The sequence below is a fragment of the Falco rusticolus genome, chromosome 11 (assembly GCF_015220075.1).
Source record: "Falco rusticolus isolate bFalRus1 chromosome 11, bFalRus1.pri, whole genome shotgun sequence".
NCBI classification, from domain to species: Eukaryota; Metazoa; Chordata; class Aves; order Falconiformes; family Falconidae; genus Falco; species Falco rusticolus.
Window position 1 is genome coordinate 7,175,644 of NC_051197.1, and position 15,735 is coordinate 7,191,378.

The 15,735-nt window shown below is 37.4% G+C and overlaps 1 protein-coding gene across 1 annotated transcript; it reads right to left on the bottom strand.

Annotated features, from left to right (window-relative positions):
* Positions 1 to 3,091: 3,091 nt before the first annotated feature.
* GPX7 (glutathione peroxidase 7) lies at positions 3,092 to 13,700 on the bottom strand. Its single transcript, XM_037404734.1, has 3 exons — positions 13,472 to 13,700; positions 6,007 to 6,268; positions 3,092 to 4,113 (listed from the first exon to the last, which is right to left on the bottom strand). Exons 1-3 carry the CDS (start codon positions 13,676 to 13,678, stop codon positions 3,950 to 3,952), a joined length of 633 nt encoding a protein of 210 aa, XP_037260631.1. The 5' UTR covers positions 13,679 to 13,700; the 3' UTR covers positions 3,092 to 3,949.
* Positions 13,701 to 15,735: the final 2,035 nt, after the last annotated feature.

Sequence of the window (15,735 nt, forward strand, 5' to 3'; positions counted from 1 at the left end):
TTGTTAAATTTCATTTGGCTCTATGAATAACTGCAGTATAAATTTACATGTTTATAGAATGTATTTGGTTGATCCAATAATTGAAAGCAGCATAAAATCTGTTTTGCTTAATCAAAGGGATGTCCAGTCTTCTGAAAGTTCTGACTATAGTCAGCTATTTATTGAACCAGGTACCGATGCATTTGAAATGATAAACTGAGTACCATCCAGTAGAGAGAAATTGTGTCTGGTTTGCTGCTGAAGTTCCCGACCAGAATCACAATAGAAGCTCAAGTGAAATGTATCTAGCATGTAACTAAAATACCAGATGTTGCTGTAAGGATAACTAGGGTATTTGGGTTTGTTCTCCTTATAATGCCAAAAAAGGAGTTAAACACCTCTCTATTGCTCCATCCAATTGCTGTATTTCAATGTAGCCTATTCCATTTCAAATAGAATTCAAAGAGCTTTGAATATATGTAGGTCTGATTTTACATTCTTTATGAGACAAAATTTTGAAAGACTGTTAAGTGCCCTGTCTAATTTTAAACTTATAGTTAGGCTTTAAAATTATTTCTTTTCCTACTGGCATGCAGCAGGGGAAACACGACTCCATACAATCATGTGTCTAGGTGCTTAATTTACCATTTAAATCCAACATGCCAAGAGCTTACACCTTCAAACTGTAAGAGATCAAGTCTCAGATGATCAAGACAATGACTCTCCATGCATAAACATACTCATCAGTTAATGCACACTAATATTTTCTCTGCAAAGTAGACAAGCAGCAAAGAAAATAGTTTCATGCTATACAGTCAGAGCTGCTTTACAGTTTTTGAGACTTGCTTTAGGGAAGATCTCTGTCAGACTAAACCAGTGTTGGAAGTCTAGAGCCAAAAAAGTAATTTCTGATCTCTGCATGCCCTCTATATAATCTCAACAACCAAAATCAACCCAGGGCAATTTGCTTTGCAATTTTTCTGAGGAGGGAGTCATGAAGTGCTTATACATGACTAGATCCGAATTAATCTGCAGACAAGATTATTTGCTTTTACTCTGTAACTTTGATTAAAAGACCAAAGCATTTGTTCTACAGATTCCAATGCAACAAAGGATGGAATATATGCCACATGCTTAATTTGATCAGGAAAATGTTTCTGTTAACTTCAGAAAGAGTATTTACGTGCTTAAAATCATATGCCTGTTCAAATCTGTTGTGATTCAAAGTTTGCATATATAATACTTACCTTAGTTCTTTTTAAGTTGCCAAACTGGTAAGACCACCAGCTCTGTGGTCATTGGTATTAAGTTATTCATAGCATTCAGGCATCTGCTCAGACTTCAGACTGCAGAACTTCTTAGCTCATACTGAAATAATAACACTAACAATTACAGCCTCATTGTTCTTTGACAGAAACCCTTTGAAAATCTTGTCAGCAAGACACAATGTACAGGTCCCCTGCTCTTAACCCCAGGATGCTTTAAGAAGAATCCAGTCTTGTCCAATTGCAGTATTATTGACGAGTGAAAGCTTTTTTGTGCTTTGTAATGATTTTTAAAGCAGCACAAACAGTATTTGTCCATGAACCCTTTCAACTGATCATTGCCATTATATCTCTTCAGACTTCTAGAATTCATCTAATACAGAATGCAAGATCATATCTATGTAAATCAAGAGTTCGGTTTGAAGTTGGACATGTTAAGAGGGCTTAATATGTGTTTCAAAGCATGGTCTGGGCTCATCTGGGTTTCAGTTATAAAACAGAAACATACTTTCTAAGGAGAAAATTTTAAGCTCTGCAGCACTTGCGAACAGCATGCTGGGGCATTGCATTAGTATCAACAGACAGAGAAAAGAGAAACAGTCTATACAGTAATAAAAGACCTCCTTTTCTAGTAGATTCTAGTGGATTCTCTGTCCCAGCACAGTATCAGCTGGGCCTGATTTTCCTTTCTTTGTGATATCCTTAGTAGCCATTGTCTTAGAGTGATTCATATAAGAATAGTCTAAATGACTGAATGGACTATAGAGTTCACTTTTCTCACCATCAGAGGAGGAAAATACAGACATATTCACTGCCACAAGTGCCAATTTCCTGCACTCTTAAGTAACACTCCAAGTGAGAAGTAGCTGATATAGTTTGAAACATATTCATCAGTATCAATAGGACCTGAACATTTCCATGCCCCATTTGTCCCAAAGATTCTTTGGCTTTAAACTGTCGTCTTCTTTCCTTCTCATTTCTCCCTTCTTATTTGATCTCTCTTTTTGCTTCTGTAGTTCTGTTATTTCTTCTTTTTGTTCTCTCTTCCACCACTCCTTTTTTTCCCCACTAAAAACTAAAAAACCTTGTTCTCAGCTTCTTTCAGACAAACTGAGTTTGTTTTGTACAGTACAATCTGCCCTTCAGGGTTGTCCTGTAAATCCTTAAAGTACCTCTGGCTTCTCCTTCCTTAGACCGCTCCACAGAAAGAGTCCAAGAACTCTGGAGACAGCCGCTGCTGAAGCACAGGAACTATAATGTACTCTAGGATCAACCCTTTTATTTCCAATAGTTCATCAGTACTCTTCTTTCCCCCTTTGTTCTACAAGCTGGTGCATGCCATAATATTTGCCTTTGGTTTCAACTAGAGCCTGTTTTGATATTGAAGAGCTCTAACAACAGTGATGAGTTGGAAAAAGTCCTTACTGTGGTCATGGCAGTTAAGGCTTATTTGTACATTTGGGCCCTGACAACTACATGGACAAATACTGTTTGTGCTGCTTTAAAAATCATTACAAAGCACAAAAAAAGCTTTCACTCGTCAATAATACTGCAATTGGACAAGACTGGATTCTTCTTAAAGCATCCCGGGGTTAAGAGCAGGGGACCTGTACATTGTGTTTTTGTTGAGATAACAGTTCTTGCTGACAAGATTTTCAAAGGGTTTCTGTCAAAGAACAATGAGGCTGTAATTGTTAGTGTTATTATTTCAGTATGAGCTAAGAAGTTCTGCAGTCTGAAGTCTGAGCAGATGCCTGAATGCTATATTCTAAAAAGGTCCCATTAAACATTTGTAACATGAACGTGGTATTAAATGATGTAACGATATGCAACAATTAAATGTAGAATTTCCATAGAAAAATGTTGATTCTTTAATGTTTGTCTGTACATGCAGCAAAATTGGATGGTGTTATAAATTGAAAAATAAATTTAATATCAGTTGTATGATGCAAGAGTAATTCTAAGGCAAAATAGTAATAGAGGAAAGAAATAGCCTTTTCATATAGGCTGTCATCCTACAGATGTTCAAATGGCTATTTAAATAACATCTGCTGTTCTTTACTGGGTGAAAAAAATGTAGAAATTCTTCTCATAGGTTTTGGAGAATTATTAAAGAGGCTTTGTCTTCATACTACTTTAAGTTTTATAGGTGTATTTTCCCCATGCTCTTCTTAACTGCCTTTCTAGACAGATGAAATATTTTTGGCCTTGGTAACTAGCAAGACATGTATCTATGTAAACCTGCCTCCTTTGAAGGTAACTGTTTGGGACCTCTTCCTAAAACATGCCTTAAGTCAATCACACGCTTTTTATTTTTTCATTCAGTTCGTGATAAAAATATGACAACAGAATTACAGATATCAATGAAATCCCAATCAGGAAATCATTATTCTGAGCCTTCTTCCTACAGGTACATGAACTGAATTCCTATAGTGTTATCAACAAATAATAATTTGAATTGGGAAAGAAACAATTGCTGATGAGCTCCTCTTTCCCAGGAAGGTCAAACTCAAATCAATTGGAGAAAAAAATTAAGTTACTTTGACCATGCAAACTTGCTGTTTTCTACATTCTTAAGATGGTGAATATAGATTCCACTGGTCATAACTTCCCTTCCCCATATACTCTCTTTTGGAATGTGAAAAGACAAAGTCCAGCCTTAATTCTCAATAAAGATGTAATTGGCATGCTGGGACTTTCGAAAATCATAATTCATCTTTCTTCTTCAGGATGATTTTCCTTACAAGTTCTGTAACATAAGGTCTTATTTCTTCAACAGAGACAGTAGAGTCCCAGGCCTTTACGACTTTCCCATTGGGGTCCACCAGGTATTTCCAGAAGTTCCAGGTTGGTTCTTCTCCTGTAGAATCTACAGGCAAAAAAAAAAAGTGGAAACTTACAAAAGAAAACCACATTAGCCAATTCCTGACATATGTTTATGTCAATTTGATGATTACCCTCTCAGAGGATGAAGGAATGTAAAATTAAGAGTGAGTTCAGACTGAATAATAAGATTAATTTTCTAACAGACAGGAAGCTTTAACTAGACAGTACCCCCCTGGAGACTAATGGAAACAGTCAAGCTTGAGACAGGAGCACTTTAATTGGTTTTAAAGCGTGAGTGTGCATACGTGTGTGTGTGTTTGTGCTACATAGATAAATCTTGAAACAGTTGAACATTGATAGGAAAATCTAATTTGGCATAACACTATAGCTACCAGGACTGATTATTTGCTTGCTTATCCAGGATTTTTCCTCCAAAAGCACCCAGTATCATGTGCTTCAGAAGTATGTTTCAACAAATGGTACCTGAAGAAATAACAAAGTAAATTCTTCCAGGAGGTTTCCTCCTAATCCTCACCTACTACAGTTTTCCCCCCATGACCACATACTCCTTTTACATGAATCACATTCTTACCCTTTACTATTCTGCTACATGACTAACAAAATATTCAGGATTTTCAATCAGACCAGGAGTCCCAACCCACTAATGGCCCACCTACAAACACTACAGACAAATTACCATCTTTTCCATTGATTATACGTTGGGCAAAATCTCATATGGAATTGGAAGATATTGCAAAGTATTGCCAAGACACAGCCAGTCCTACACTGTTGACAATCTTGTCATTATGCTGCACAAATATCCTGCCTCCAGCAGCCTCACTTTACGTGTGGACCAACAGGGAAACAAGACTGGCAAGTTTTATGTGACATGTCTGCAAGTAACAATCCCACTGGGCAAAACAGAAATGAAAGGATGTGAAGAAGATTAAAGGGAAGTCTGGCTAGTGAAAAGATCCATTACAGACCTGGAAGATGTGCTTGGGGTAGTCAAAAATACTGCCAACACTCCTTTAAAGGCAGTGGTACGTGGGAAAACACTGTGGTGCTGGAGAGAAGCACCAGCAAAGTGGTCCTTGCAGAATGCAGCTCAGGTAATACTGTGTCATATTGGGCTTTATTATACATCACTACTGGAAGACATTTCCTTCACATCCAGTAAAGGCTGACATTTCAGTTTAGCATTTAAATGGTGTTCAGAGCACTCATACAGTGCAAGAAAAGTAGCGCCTTGATAGAGAAAGCAATGCCTTGATAGAGGGTATCCTGCTTTGCAGTGCATTTTGTCAGCTGTCTGCTAAAAACCAGCAAAACCTCTTCAGGCCTCAGTGCTAGCTGTAATGCAGATTGGAACTGGAAGAACTAAACCGTATGGCTATTCCAGTGCTTTGCAAGGAGTGAGGAAGGGAGTATTCAAGGACATCTCTTAGCGCCTGGTTTCTCTTTTTGATTGCTGAGGTGAATTATATAGATGCTTTGCTTCCACTTATCCTGCAGCTCTTGAGATGCATCTTATAAATCCAACCTATAGCAGTTGTGTCACAGGAGAAGCACTTAGGAGGCCGCAATGTGGAAAAAGGAAGATCAGGTGTAGTATGCATACAGGACAATATTTCAAGACCTGTATTCCCTGTAAAAGTTCATTAGACTAGCTTTTACAGGGCATCTGTTATCATAGTGTCTTTATCCCTGGAGATCTTTTAAGAAGGTTAGACAAAGCTGTTTGGAGGGACAGAGAGAGAAACCCCACCTTGTGCAGGAGGATGGACTACATGACTTCTGACCCCTTTGAGCCTGTCAATTCTGCACTATGAGTCTGTGAACACAGTGACAGACATGTTTTTTCTGTCAGATGGTGTTTTGTGTCAGAGGAATTCTAAACTTGGGAAACAACCCTCTAATGTTCCAGATTACTCACCAATTAAGTACTTGAAGGCAGGAATTGCACCGGCTCCGCTGACTGCTATTTTGCTGAACATAGGAAAGGAGGCACCATAAGTCTTTCGTGCAAAACTCTCAATTTCTTTGTTAGTGTCTGGTTCTTGCTGCCCAAACTGATTGCATGGGAATGCCAGCACATTGAAATGATATGGGCCAAGGTCTCTCTGTAACTGTTGTAAGGCCTTGTAGTGGCTATCTGTATACCCACACTCACTTGCAACGTTGACCACTAGCGACACCTGAAGAAAAACAGAGATTAAAAACTGTGTTGCACGTGTCAATTTTTCAACAGGTAGGCTGGGATGCAGACTATTTTCAAAAAATTAAAATGTCTAGAGAACTGTGACTGAAAATGTTTGGAACTATATCAAGTTCTGTTCATGATAGGAGGATTTAATATTGCTTTTATGTATTCCCATTTGGCAACCATGAAGATAATCAATAAACTACTAAGCAATCTTAATTCTTAGTTTACAGAGAATCTACATTTCTCCATTCTGCCTTCTGTATAGTTTCTAAGCATATTTAAGAAATGACCATCCAGCTAAGATAAACAAGTTGCATGAAAGAAACTTGCAAATGAATGTATTTTTGGTAATTTATTTATCTGTTGTGAAGCATTTGTTCTGCAGCATCTTCCCTTGTACAGAATTTAGTACTCATACAGAACTGGCTGATCCATTTATCATTGCTAATGCAGATGACCTGGAAGTTAATAGAAGCAGTTACAGGATTTTGGCTTGGTCTGTGCAGTATGGACTGTAAAGTTTCCCACCATTTCTAAAATAAATCTACTTAGTTGTGACAAAATGACAACAGATTTTTGCATAAACTTTTACTGCCTCAATTAGAGATTCCAAGAAGTGAAGACTGTACCCACTGTCCTTTAAAGTCATTCCTATATCTGATCATCTTTGATGTTGTACACATTGTGTCATTCAGACATTACCACCAGGCATGTATGTGCCTGTGCAGATCTAGCAGAGGAAGATGCCAAACACAGATGAGGACTACAGGAAAACAGCAGCATGTATAAGGAGAATACATGGTGGAACAGATACTGGCAAGAAGTTGTTGGGGAAGTTAAGTGACCTAACCCTGAGCTGATACATATTACAGTTTCTCAAGGCCCTGAAGAGCTTTCCATTGTTTTTTGAGATATGTTATCCTTAAATAACGTCTAGAATTTATTTTTATAGATTTTATTATTCTTACAAATTTTCCAAGTGTGAGTTGTCACTCATTCTACATAAATGAAGTCCATTCTAATATTTTCTTGAGAGCAGATTAATGCTGAATGTCATAGGTCTTTTAGATACAATATCATTTTATTAATAAAACCAGCATTATGCACTTTATAGTGATGTTTCTTTACATGTAACTACATTCTATTCCTTTTTTCAGACCAATTTGTAAGAGTCATAAGGAAATATAAATATTATAATACTAAAAATGTTTCTACCCACCTAGATTAAAATCAGGCATAGCGTAGAAAAAGTATCATGATTTAGGAATTGAAATTCTACCAGGCTTACGCTGAATCTTGTAGGTTTCTACAGATTATACATGGGCCCAGAAGCTCATCCTTCATTCTCAAATTGCAAAAAAAGTTTTAGTTCAATCAAAGTAGCCAACACATTCCCCAGTGCTAGTACAACAACAGTAGCTATTTACATTGGACCTTTCTACAAGAGTTTGGAAGTTTCATAGAAGCTGGCACGTTGGTTTCATTATTGTCATTGTGAGACAGCTGTGTTGAAGGGCCCAGTACTGGAAGAGGAAAGCCTGAAGCTTGGATACATTAATTGACCTTACCAAATTACACAGCAAGTAGCTGCAGGGCAAGAAAAGGAAGTGAAAAATCCTGTCCAGGTCTCATACTCCTGTGTCTGTGCCCACTGCCTTTGCTCAATTTAAACTTTGGATTCTTGTGTTACTGTTGTAACACATATTTCTACGTGTATGTTTTTACACAAAATATAAAAGTATATAGGAAACAGGAATAGACTGCATCAGATAAATTAAAATGTATGAAAAATAAATGACTACATGGGTATAGTGTTCTTTAGGCCAGTAAACAAACTGGCATATAAAAGCCCATCATCTGGGTAAAGTATGGGCTCATAAGATTAAATGTCCAGAAGGGGTAGGAATAAGTAAAGAAAAAGTTAAGGGTGTTTATAATTTCTTACATTAAACATTAACACTTCATTTGTGTATTTTGTACCTTGTATAGGTATATGGCTATACGTGAAGTGGTTTCAGAGCAGCACTGTTTTCCCTGGAAGACAGGTAATCTTATAAAGCACAGGTTGATGTAACCTTCTTTGTGGTATAGTGTGTGAACAGAATACAATCTAGTCAATCCCTGTATGCTTGTATATGAAATATGATCTGGAGCCATCTAGCTAACTTCCAAAGCATCACATTCATTCAGACAACATTTATAAGCTCTACCTGAAATTTTAAATTCAGTCTCCTAAAACATCCAAAGATATGGCATTTATTTTTTTTTCCCCAGAGGAGAGGTAATAATTTTATGATGCATTCCTGTTGTAGACTGTCAGCATTCCAAACTGAACTTATGTATTGGACATAAAAAATAACTATTGGCAGTTCTGTTCTTTTCAAATAATGTGTATTTATGAAGCATAGTGATAACTGTAGTTTGGTATGACTGAAGATAAATTGTACCACCAAGAGTTGACATCACCTCTAGTCCTTTCATATGACAGTCTAGAAGCATTTTAAAATATAGTTTAAGACTAAGCATTCTCATGATGCGGAAGTATTCATATACCTTACTATTCACATCTATTGGTACTTTATCTCAAATACAATGGCAATGTAAGAATTTATCATTGGAGGGCTGGGAGAAATAAGGTTGTGTAGGTATTATGTTCATATTATAACAGACATGAGAGATCACTTGCCAATGAAAACAATCAAGCTTTTATAACTTTGACTTGATTTTGAAATTAGGACAGCTTGAAAAAATTAACTCTAAAAGAAACGACTATTTTAATTTACAGCTGTTTAAAACCAGTGATTAGTTGGCATGGTGGTGAAAGGCATGAGAGCTCACACTGCCAACAGTGCAAACTTCTAAACGTTCTCCCACAAAATAGGAGATACATGCAGCATTTCTTAGACTGGCAGGCACATTATGCTTCTCTTTTTTCCTTAGATACGTGCATGCCTTTACTAAACTCCACAACTTAATAGTGGAAACCTCCTAAAAGTATAACTAACACATATAATAAAAAAATTTCAGGATTTATTTATTAGTATTTCATAAGGAATGCTTAAAATGATTGTTTAAAAATTGTTACCAAGTTATCTTTCGAGTGTCTGGTACCAGGAGTGATTAAATCTGCTGATATTTTTTGTCTATGTTTTATTTTTAATAAATATCACTCTTTATGTTGTCATGAAGGGGCTGTGCTTTGATTTCTTACAACTATTAATGATTTAAATTAAGTTAATTATGCCTCTTGACTGGCTTCAGGCTCTGAAAGTCAAGTACACCACCTAGTGTGCAGTGCAAACAATTCATCCTGGACCTTACAAAAAGTATTTAAGCTGAATTCTGTTAGTCGTCTGACCTCTTAATACTATAAATTCCTTGCCTTCACTTAGAAAACCTATGCATTCCAGTAGTGAACTCATTCAACACTGCAAAAACATGTCTTCGTTTACTTAATGTTTACACCAGTGTACCTCCTTGAGAAAAAGATCCCTGGACAGATTTATCAATCTATCAGCTTTGAGTAACCTTTTGTGGATCTTTTAGTAGAAACAGTAGATACGTAGGGTTTTAGACCTGGAGACTCTTAAATGGCTCTGTCTGACTGATGGAAGAATCAGCCACAACTGTCAGATTTCACTGACTTACAGACCTTGTTACCTTCATGGAAAAAATAGCAATACTCTGTACAGTAATTAAGTAGCTATACTCTGTATTTATACACCTTCAGTAGTATTACAGTCTCAGATTGCAGAGAGCTGTGATGCAAAGTGCCTAGCATTACTTTCAATAGTAAACTAATACTTTGGGTTGTTAGAATGCCTAATGATTTTACATTACTGTATTACATTTGGTTCAAGATTTCCAAAGCAGTGCACTAACACTGCTTAATTACACCTCAGTACGCTGTTAGCTGTGTGGTAGGTCAGCAGGAAGGCAGGTAGGTAGGTACTATTATATCTAGACAGGTATAAACACAGCAGGGAACAGCTGATGCTTGGGAGTTCTGACTCCCAAATAGATACTATTTTTGGTAAGAATAGTGCCTCTTACAGCATATTTGATAGAGATCATAATAAGGTTTCTTGAATTAGATAGGTAGATAGATAAAAAACTAATCTTATTTGAATCCTGTTGATTCCTTTCCAACCATACATCACTGCCCTTCATTTTTAATATAGATGTGTCAACATCAGTATGGTAGCCTGGAAAAAACACAGGAGGATGGCCTTCTTGTGCAGCAGACAGTTTTTTGATCTACTTCACTTGTGGTACTTTTTTTTTCCCCAGTTGTAATACACCTCCCTTTCTTTGCTTTCAGGTAAATGTATTATGATACCCGATTCCGTAGCATGTATGCCAAGTATTTAGCATTCTGGTAATATAATTTGTTATGCCCCCATAAAAAGGGAGTACTCTCTCACTTATTTTCTGTGTTTTTATTGAAGTGGAGAATAGGTTATGCCTGTGCATATTTATTTCAGGAAAAAAAATCTGTTCCTTAATTTTTTTAATTTTCATTATTTCAGAATTGTTAGTACATTTCTTACTATAAAAAGAGGGTACTTGCGATTTGTATCAACATGCACTTGAATGGAAATTGAATTAATATCAGTTTTATTTTTTTCTTACCAAGAAAAATTGTTTCAATGATCTGAATACAAAATAATTTGTATTAATAATGAGTTATTGAAGAAAGACTCTGCAAGTAATGAATTGCACTGATTGTTTATACTTAGCATGGCTCTTGTGTTTTTAGACTTAGCAGACTTCATTATTTTTCTTTATACTGGGGAAGGTTTTGATTTTTTCAATTCCCAGTTAGTTTCTTGACTACCAATTAAGTAGTTATTTAACTGAATTAGTTGAGTGAGTAAATTGAAGAAAATGTCTTCTCTGCATCTGCCAGAAAGCTTAAGGCTGTTAAAAGCTGGTTTAGCAATTAGCAGATTATTGTTCCAGGGGCTAACTAATGACTCACTTTCTTTAAAACACCAGCAGCACATACATAGTACTTACATATTATTTACTTTCTTTTAATAGCTTTAAAATATTATGATAAACCTACATCTTAACAGTACTTATCTAACTGCAGATTTAAGGAGGTTTATTTTAAGAAATAAATGGGAGTTTTAATTAACCTTTCTCTACCTTGATACTAAGTTCTGACAACATAATGACAGAAAGGGATGTGTTTTATTGCTGTAATTAATTTTCTTTAAAATTATGCACATGCATTATCAAACAGCAGCTAGCCTGAACATTAATAGGCTCTCGGAATGCAAATTTTTTTGTTCCATACAGAAACTGGTCATCATCACTTTTTTGGAATAAACTATTCTGCATGCCCTAGCAGAGATCAAGGAGGACCATTCGCCAATGGCGTCACCTTTTCCAAGGTACGGCTCTAGAGCTCTCCCTCAAAAAACCAGTCACACCTCGAGGATGGCCTGGTATCACAGCACCACTGGAGGTACAGACACACACCCCTAACGTGGTGTACTCGTGAGGTTCCAGACCAGGCTCTGCAGCTTGTTCCAGGGGAGATGAACACCCACAGCTCTCTGCAGGGTGGCTGTAGGGAATTTCTCAGAGTTCCCCCTTTACTCCTTTCTGTGTGGATTCTGGCCCTGAGGTTGAGAAAGTACAGGTGGTATTTGCTTATTCAGACAGATCTGCAGATGACCCACAAACAAAAAATGCCCCAGTAACAGGATTTATTGACAGAGCCTTTGGAAGGAACTCCTAAAAAAAAAAAAAAAAAAAAAAAGCAAATATTGCTTAAAATCAAATAGCTTCCTTGTATTTTCCAATATAGATATTTGAGTAGGCATGGGACCAGTTTTGCTCTATCTGAATTGTGAATGGAGTGGGAGGACTTTGACCAGGTAAGATGCAGACCTCTCATTTTTTCCAAATTGACCAGCACCCCTCTCTACCAAGCTCAGGAAAATATACATGTCCTCCCATATACCTTCTCTGTCTTCTGGCCAATGTTTTAGTGACCTGCTACTATGGACTAGTGAGCTCAGACACCTCAGTGAAGTATGTGAAGTATTTGAGAAGAGGGGGAAGGCAGGTGGAAACACAAAGCTGGAGAATAAGGGTGAAAGTGAAAAGTGGTGCCTGCCTTTCTGGGCAGCAGCTAAGCTATTGGCCTGCTTGGCAGCACCACAGATGTGTCACTTGAGCACTAAGGGTGGCAGCTGTGCACTTCATGTTGATTTTAGCTTCTCTAATTTGTGAATGTGGCTGTCACAGCTTATAGTATTATGCCCCCCATGTGCTATGTTCCCTTTTCACTCTTCCATAGGTACTGAGCATCTTTCCTGTATGATCAAGCCACTAAACCCCCATAAAATAAAATCAGTTTACATTCAGGGAAACTGTTCTTAAAACAGGTAGGAAAGGTCTGCCTAGAGCTCCTTAACGTAATACACAAGCAACATTTTAAAAAAGTCATAAAAGTAGATTTGTGGCTACATGCCCTTCTTCATGTTGCTTTGTCACACTGAAAAGCAACACAGGGAATAGTGTGATGTGGCTACAATTTCACCATACGCCAGTATTAAAATATTTACTTTATCATGTCTCTTGCTTTTTTGCTAATTATAGTGAAATTTGTCAGCTCCATTAGCCACCGATTAAACACACACCCCCTTTTTTTAAATGTAGAACATTGACAAGGAATGGGATTTACATAAAAATAATTTAGTAAAAGTCATGCAGTTAAAAGGCAGAAATGAGCTCCAAAAGTAAGTTAAACAAAGGTACAAACTTCCTGCGCTTCAATGTTAATAGCCACAATCCAGTGCAACTCATCCGGCTGCATGGCAGGCAGGCAGGCATTCCCTGCCTGCCACGTCTACAGGCAGCTGCCTGCACAAGGGGAAGACGCGGACACGCACAGAGGTTAGGCTGCAGACGTTTTATTTAAAGAGTGCAAAGACCTATGGAGCGGTACCAAAGGAAGCATGCAGGCAACACTCCAGATCAGTTAAAAAAAAAAAAAAAAAAAAAAACAAACCAAAAAACCAAAAAACCAAAAAAACACACCAGTCGTAAAGTCACATCTATTTGCATGTGTGCACCAAGTTAATGTACAATCTCTCCACCCCCACTTGGTTTGTGCAGACATGCAGACTGGCTGGTTAGTGAGCCTGGGCAAGAGCCGCCCATCTCCGTGCAGACTTACCGAGCCCCTGTATTTCTCCAGAGAGACTAGTTTGCCCCTGATGTTTACAACTTTGAAAGTGTAAAAATCAGGCTCTTTCTGCTGCGTAGCGGAAAACACTAAGAGCAGGAGCGCTGCAATTGCAAGGAGCATGGCTAGAGGGATGAGGAAAACTTTAGGGAAGGAAGAGGAAGGCTTGTGCTCCACACTGCCCTCAGGATCTAGCATGCTGCACGTCCGTGCTGCAGACACTTGCCACGATAGGAAAGCGCTGCCGCAAAGAAAGGACTGCTGCAAACGGAGCTTTTGCAACAGTCTGGCGTCTGCAAAGGCTTAGAAGCTGCGTCTGTACCAGACCTCAGAAGCATGTATTTATGGAGGATACAGAAATTCTAAAATGGAGTATTTCATGGTGGTAGTACTGTATTCAGGCTATTTATGGGTGGGTACCAGACGAACGAAAGTGCTAGTTGGCTCACCAACAGTAATACCAGTCCGTGGTATACCAGTCAGATTTACAGATCTGCTTTAACTATGCCCTAGGAAAATAAGGGACAGAGTTACTGTGATTTTTGATGGATTCGCAAGTGCCTTTTTTCAGTATACTAACTATAGCATCTAGTGTAATGTCAAAGGATACCAGTGGCATGGTTGCTAGTGGTTACTGATGCAAGTGTTCTGAACGAGTCACAGCATACAGTCAGCAGTAACAGAATTACAAACATGCCATGCACGATATCCTGTGAAATGGAGCACCATTAGCCAAGCCTTCAGGAAATTAATCTCTGCATGCGCCTGGGTCGCGGGCAGTGGCCAGACCACTGGTCTTCACAGTGTGATCTGGGAGAAACCATGTTACCAAAGAGAATACCACAAGAAAGCAGTATTAGGCATCAGGAACTGAATTTGGTACCAAAGCTTTCAGATATACAGAGCCAAACCAGTGCTTCAGTGCAACTTTTTTTTCTTGCTTTTTTCTGCAAGAAAAAAAATAGCCATTTGTACAATTTGCTACTATGTCTGCTGGAAGAAAAGGATTTGCATATACAAAGTAACAACAATAGAAAGCATTTGATGGTCATCGATTTCTTCTTGGATGGAGAAACTGGTCCTCCATGCCTATAATTCTGATAATTCTTGGCAAAGAATAGCAAAATGTAGTGATTTACAGAAAACATTTAAGTAGCACAGCCAAGGCATATTGGAAATGTATATTTTGAAAAGCAAATTGCATTTTGTAATCTCATTCTGTGATATTTTTTTTAACTGAGTTTTGGTAGGTCTTTGACATCCTGATTAAATTTGGTTAGGAAAATCAAGCATAAGTGGTATTACTGAAAGTGGAGAAGCCGTGTATAACTAGTTCTAAAATTTAATTTTAGTTTTTAAACATCTCAGATTTGTAATTTTTTATGTACTCCAGCTTAAGTACACATACAGCATCAAGAAATAATGCAATATGCTACAAGAATATATAGATGGAAAATCTTCTACTCTGCTGTCTACGGGGAAGATACCCTGTGCCAACCATCTGAAGTTCTCATCTTTACATATACTTTCCTGGCTGTAGTACTGACCAAGAACCTTTCCTTTAGATGACAGTCAAATATGATTTCCTCATTTTATAAATAAATTATATAAAAAACTTTAGAGTTTCTTCAGACACAGCTGGAGACAGAGAATAAGGCCTTCAATAGAGTATATATATTTAAATAAATTAAGAACCCTACTAATGTCTAAAAATAATTTTAAAAATTATTCCAACAAGAAAAATAATTCAACATAAACATTTTTTGCCAGAAAATTAAAAATAAATCTACAATATATTTTTACATTTTTTTGAGGGATAATGTTGTAGTTTGAGTATGGGACTAAAAATGAGGCATCGTACTGCAACATGAGACAAGCAAGGTTTTGGTCTGGAAAGGGACTTTATGCTTCCTGCAGCTTTATGATTATTGTCTCCGATTCCTAGATGAAATTTAGTGGCTTTCAGAATTCTATTTTCTCCCACAAACTGAGCCCAGAATCCGAAATTTTTTGATCACTGGCACTGAATTGGGAATTCTTTAAATAATGGCCGGCTGGCAGTAGAATTCAGCTTCCTCTTTTACTGCCATGTTTCATGCAATACAGCATTCTTTAACATCAGCAAAGAAGAAAGACTTTTTCCTGAATACAGTCAGAGAGGGACTATGTCAAAGACTGTTGGCTTTATAATGACTCAAGTTTTCAGAGCCAAACTACATTAACATTTCATATTAAAGTTGATCCAACTATTTGAA

Excerpts from the sequence above, each read along its gene's own strand:
- GPX7 (XM_037404734.1), bottom strand. The coding sequence starts at position 13,678 with ATGCTAGATCCTGAGGGCAGTGTGGAGCACAAGCCTTCCTCTTCCTTC. Across the intron at positions 6,269-13,471 it reads TGGAGAAATACAGGGGCTCG|GTGTCGCTAGTGGTCAACGT; the intron begins GTAAGTCTGCAC and ends GTTTTTCTTCAG. Across the intron at positions 4,114-6,006 it reads TGCCTTCAAGTACTTAATTG|ATTCTACAGGAGAAGAACCA; the intron begins GTGAGTAATCTG and ends TTTTGCCTGTAG.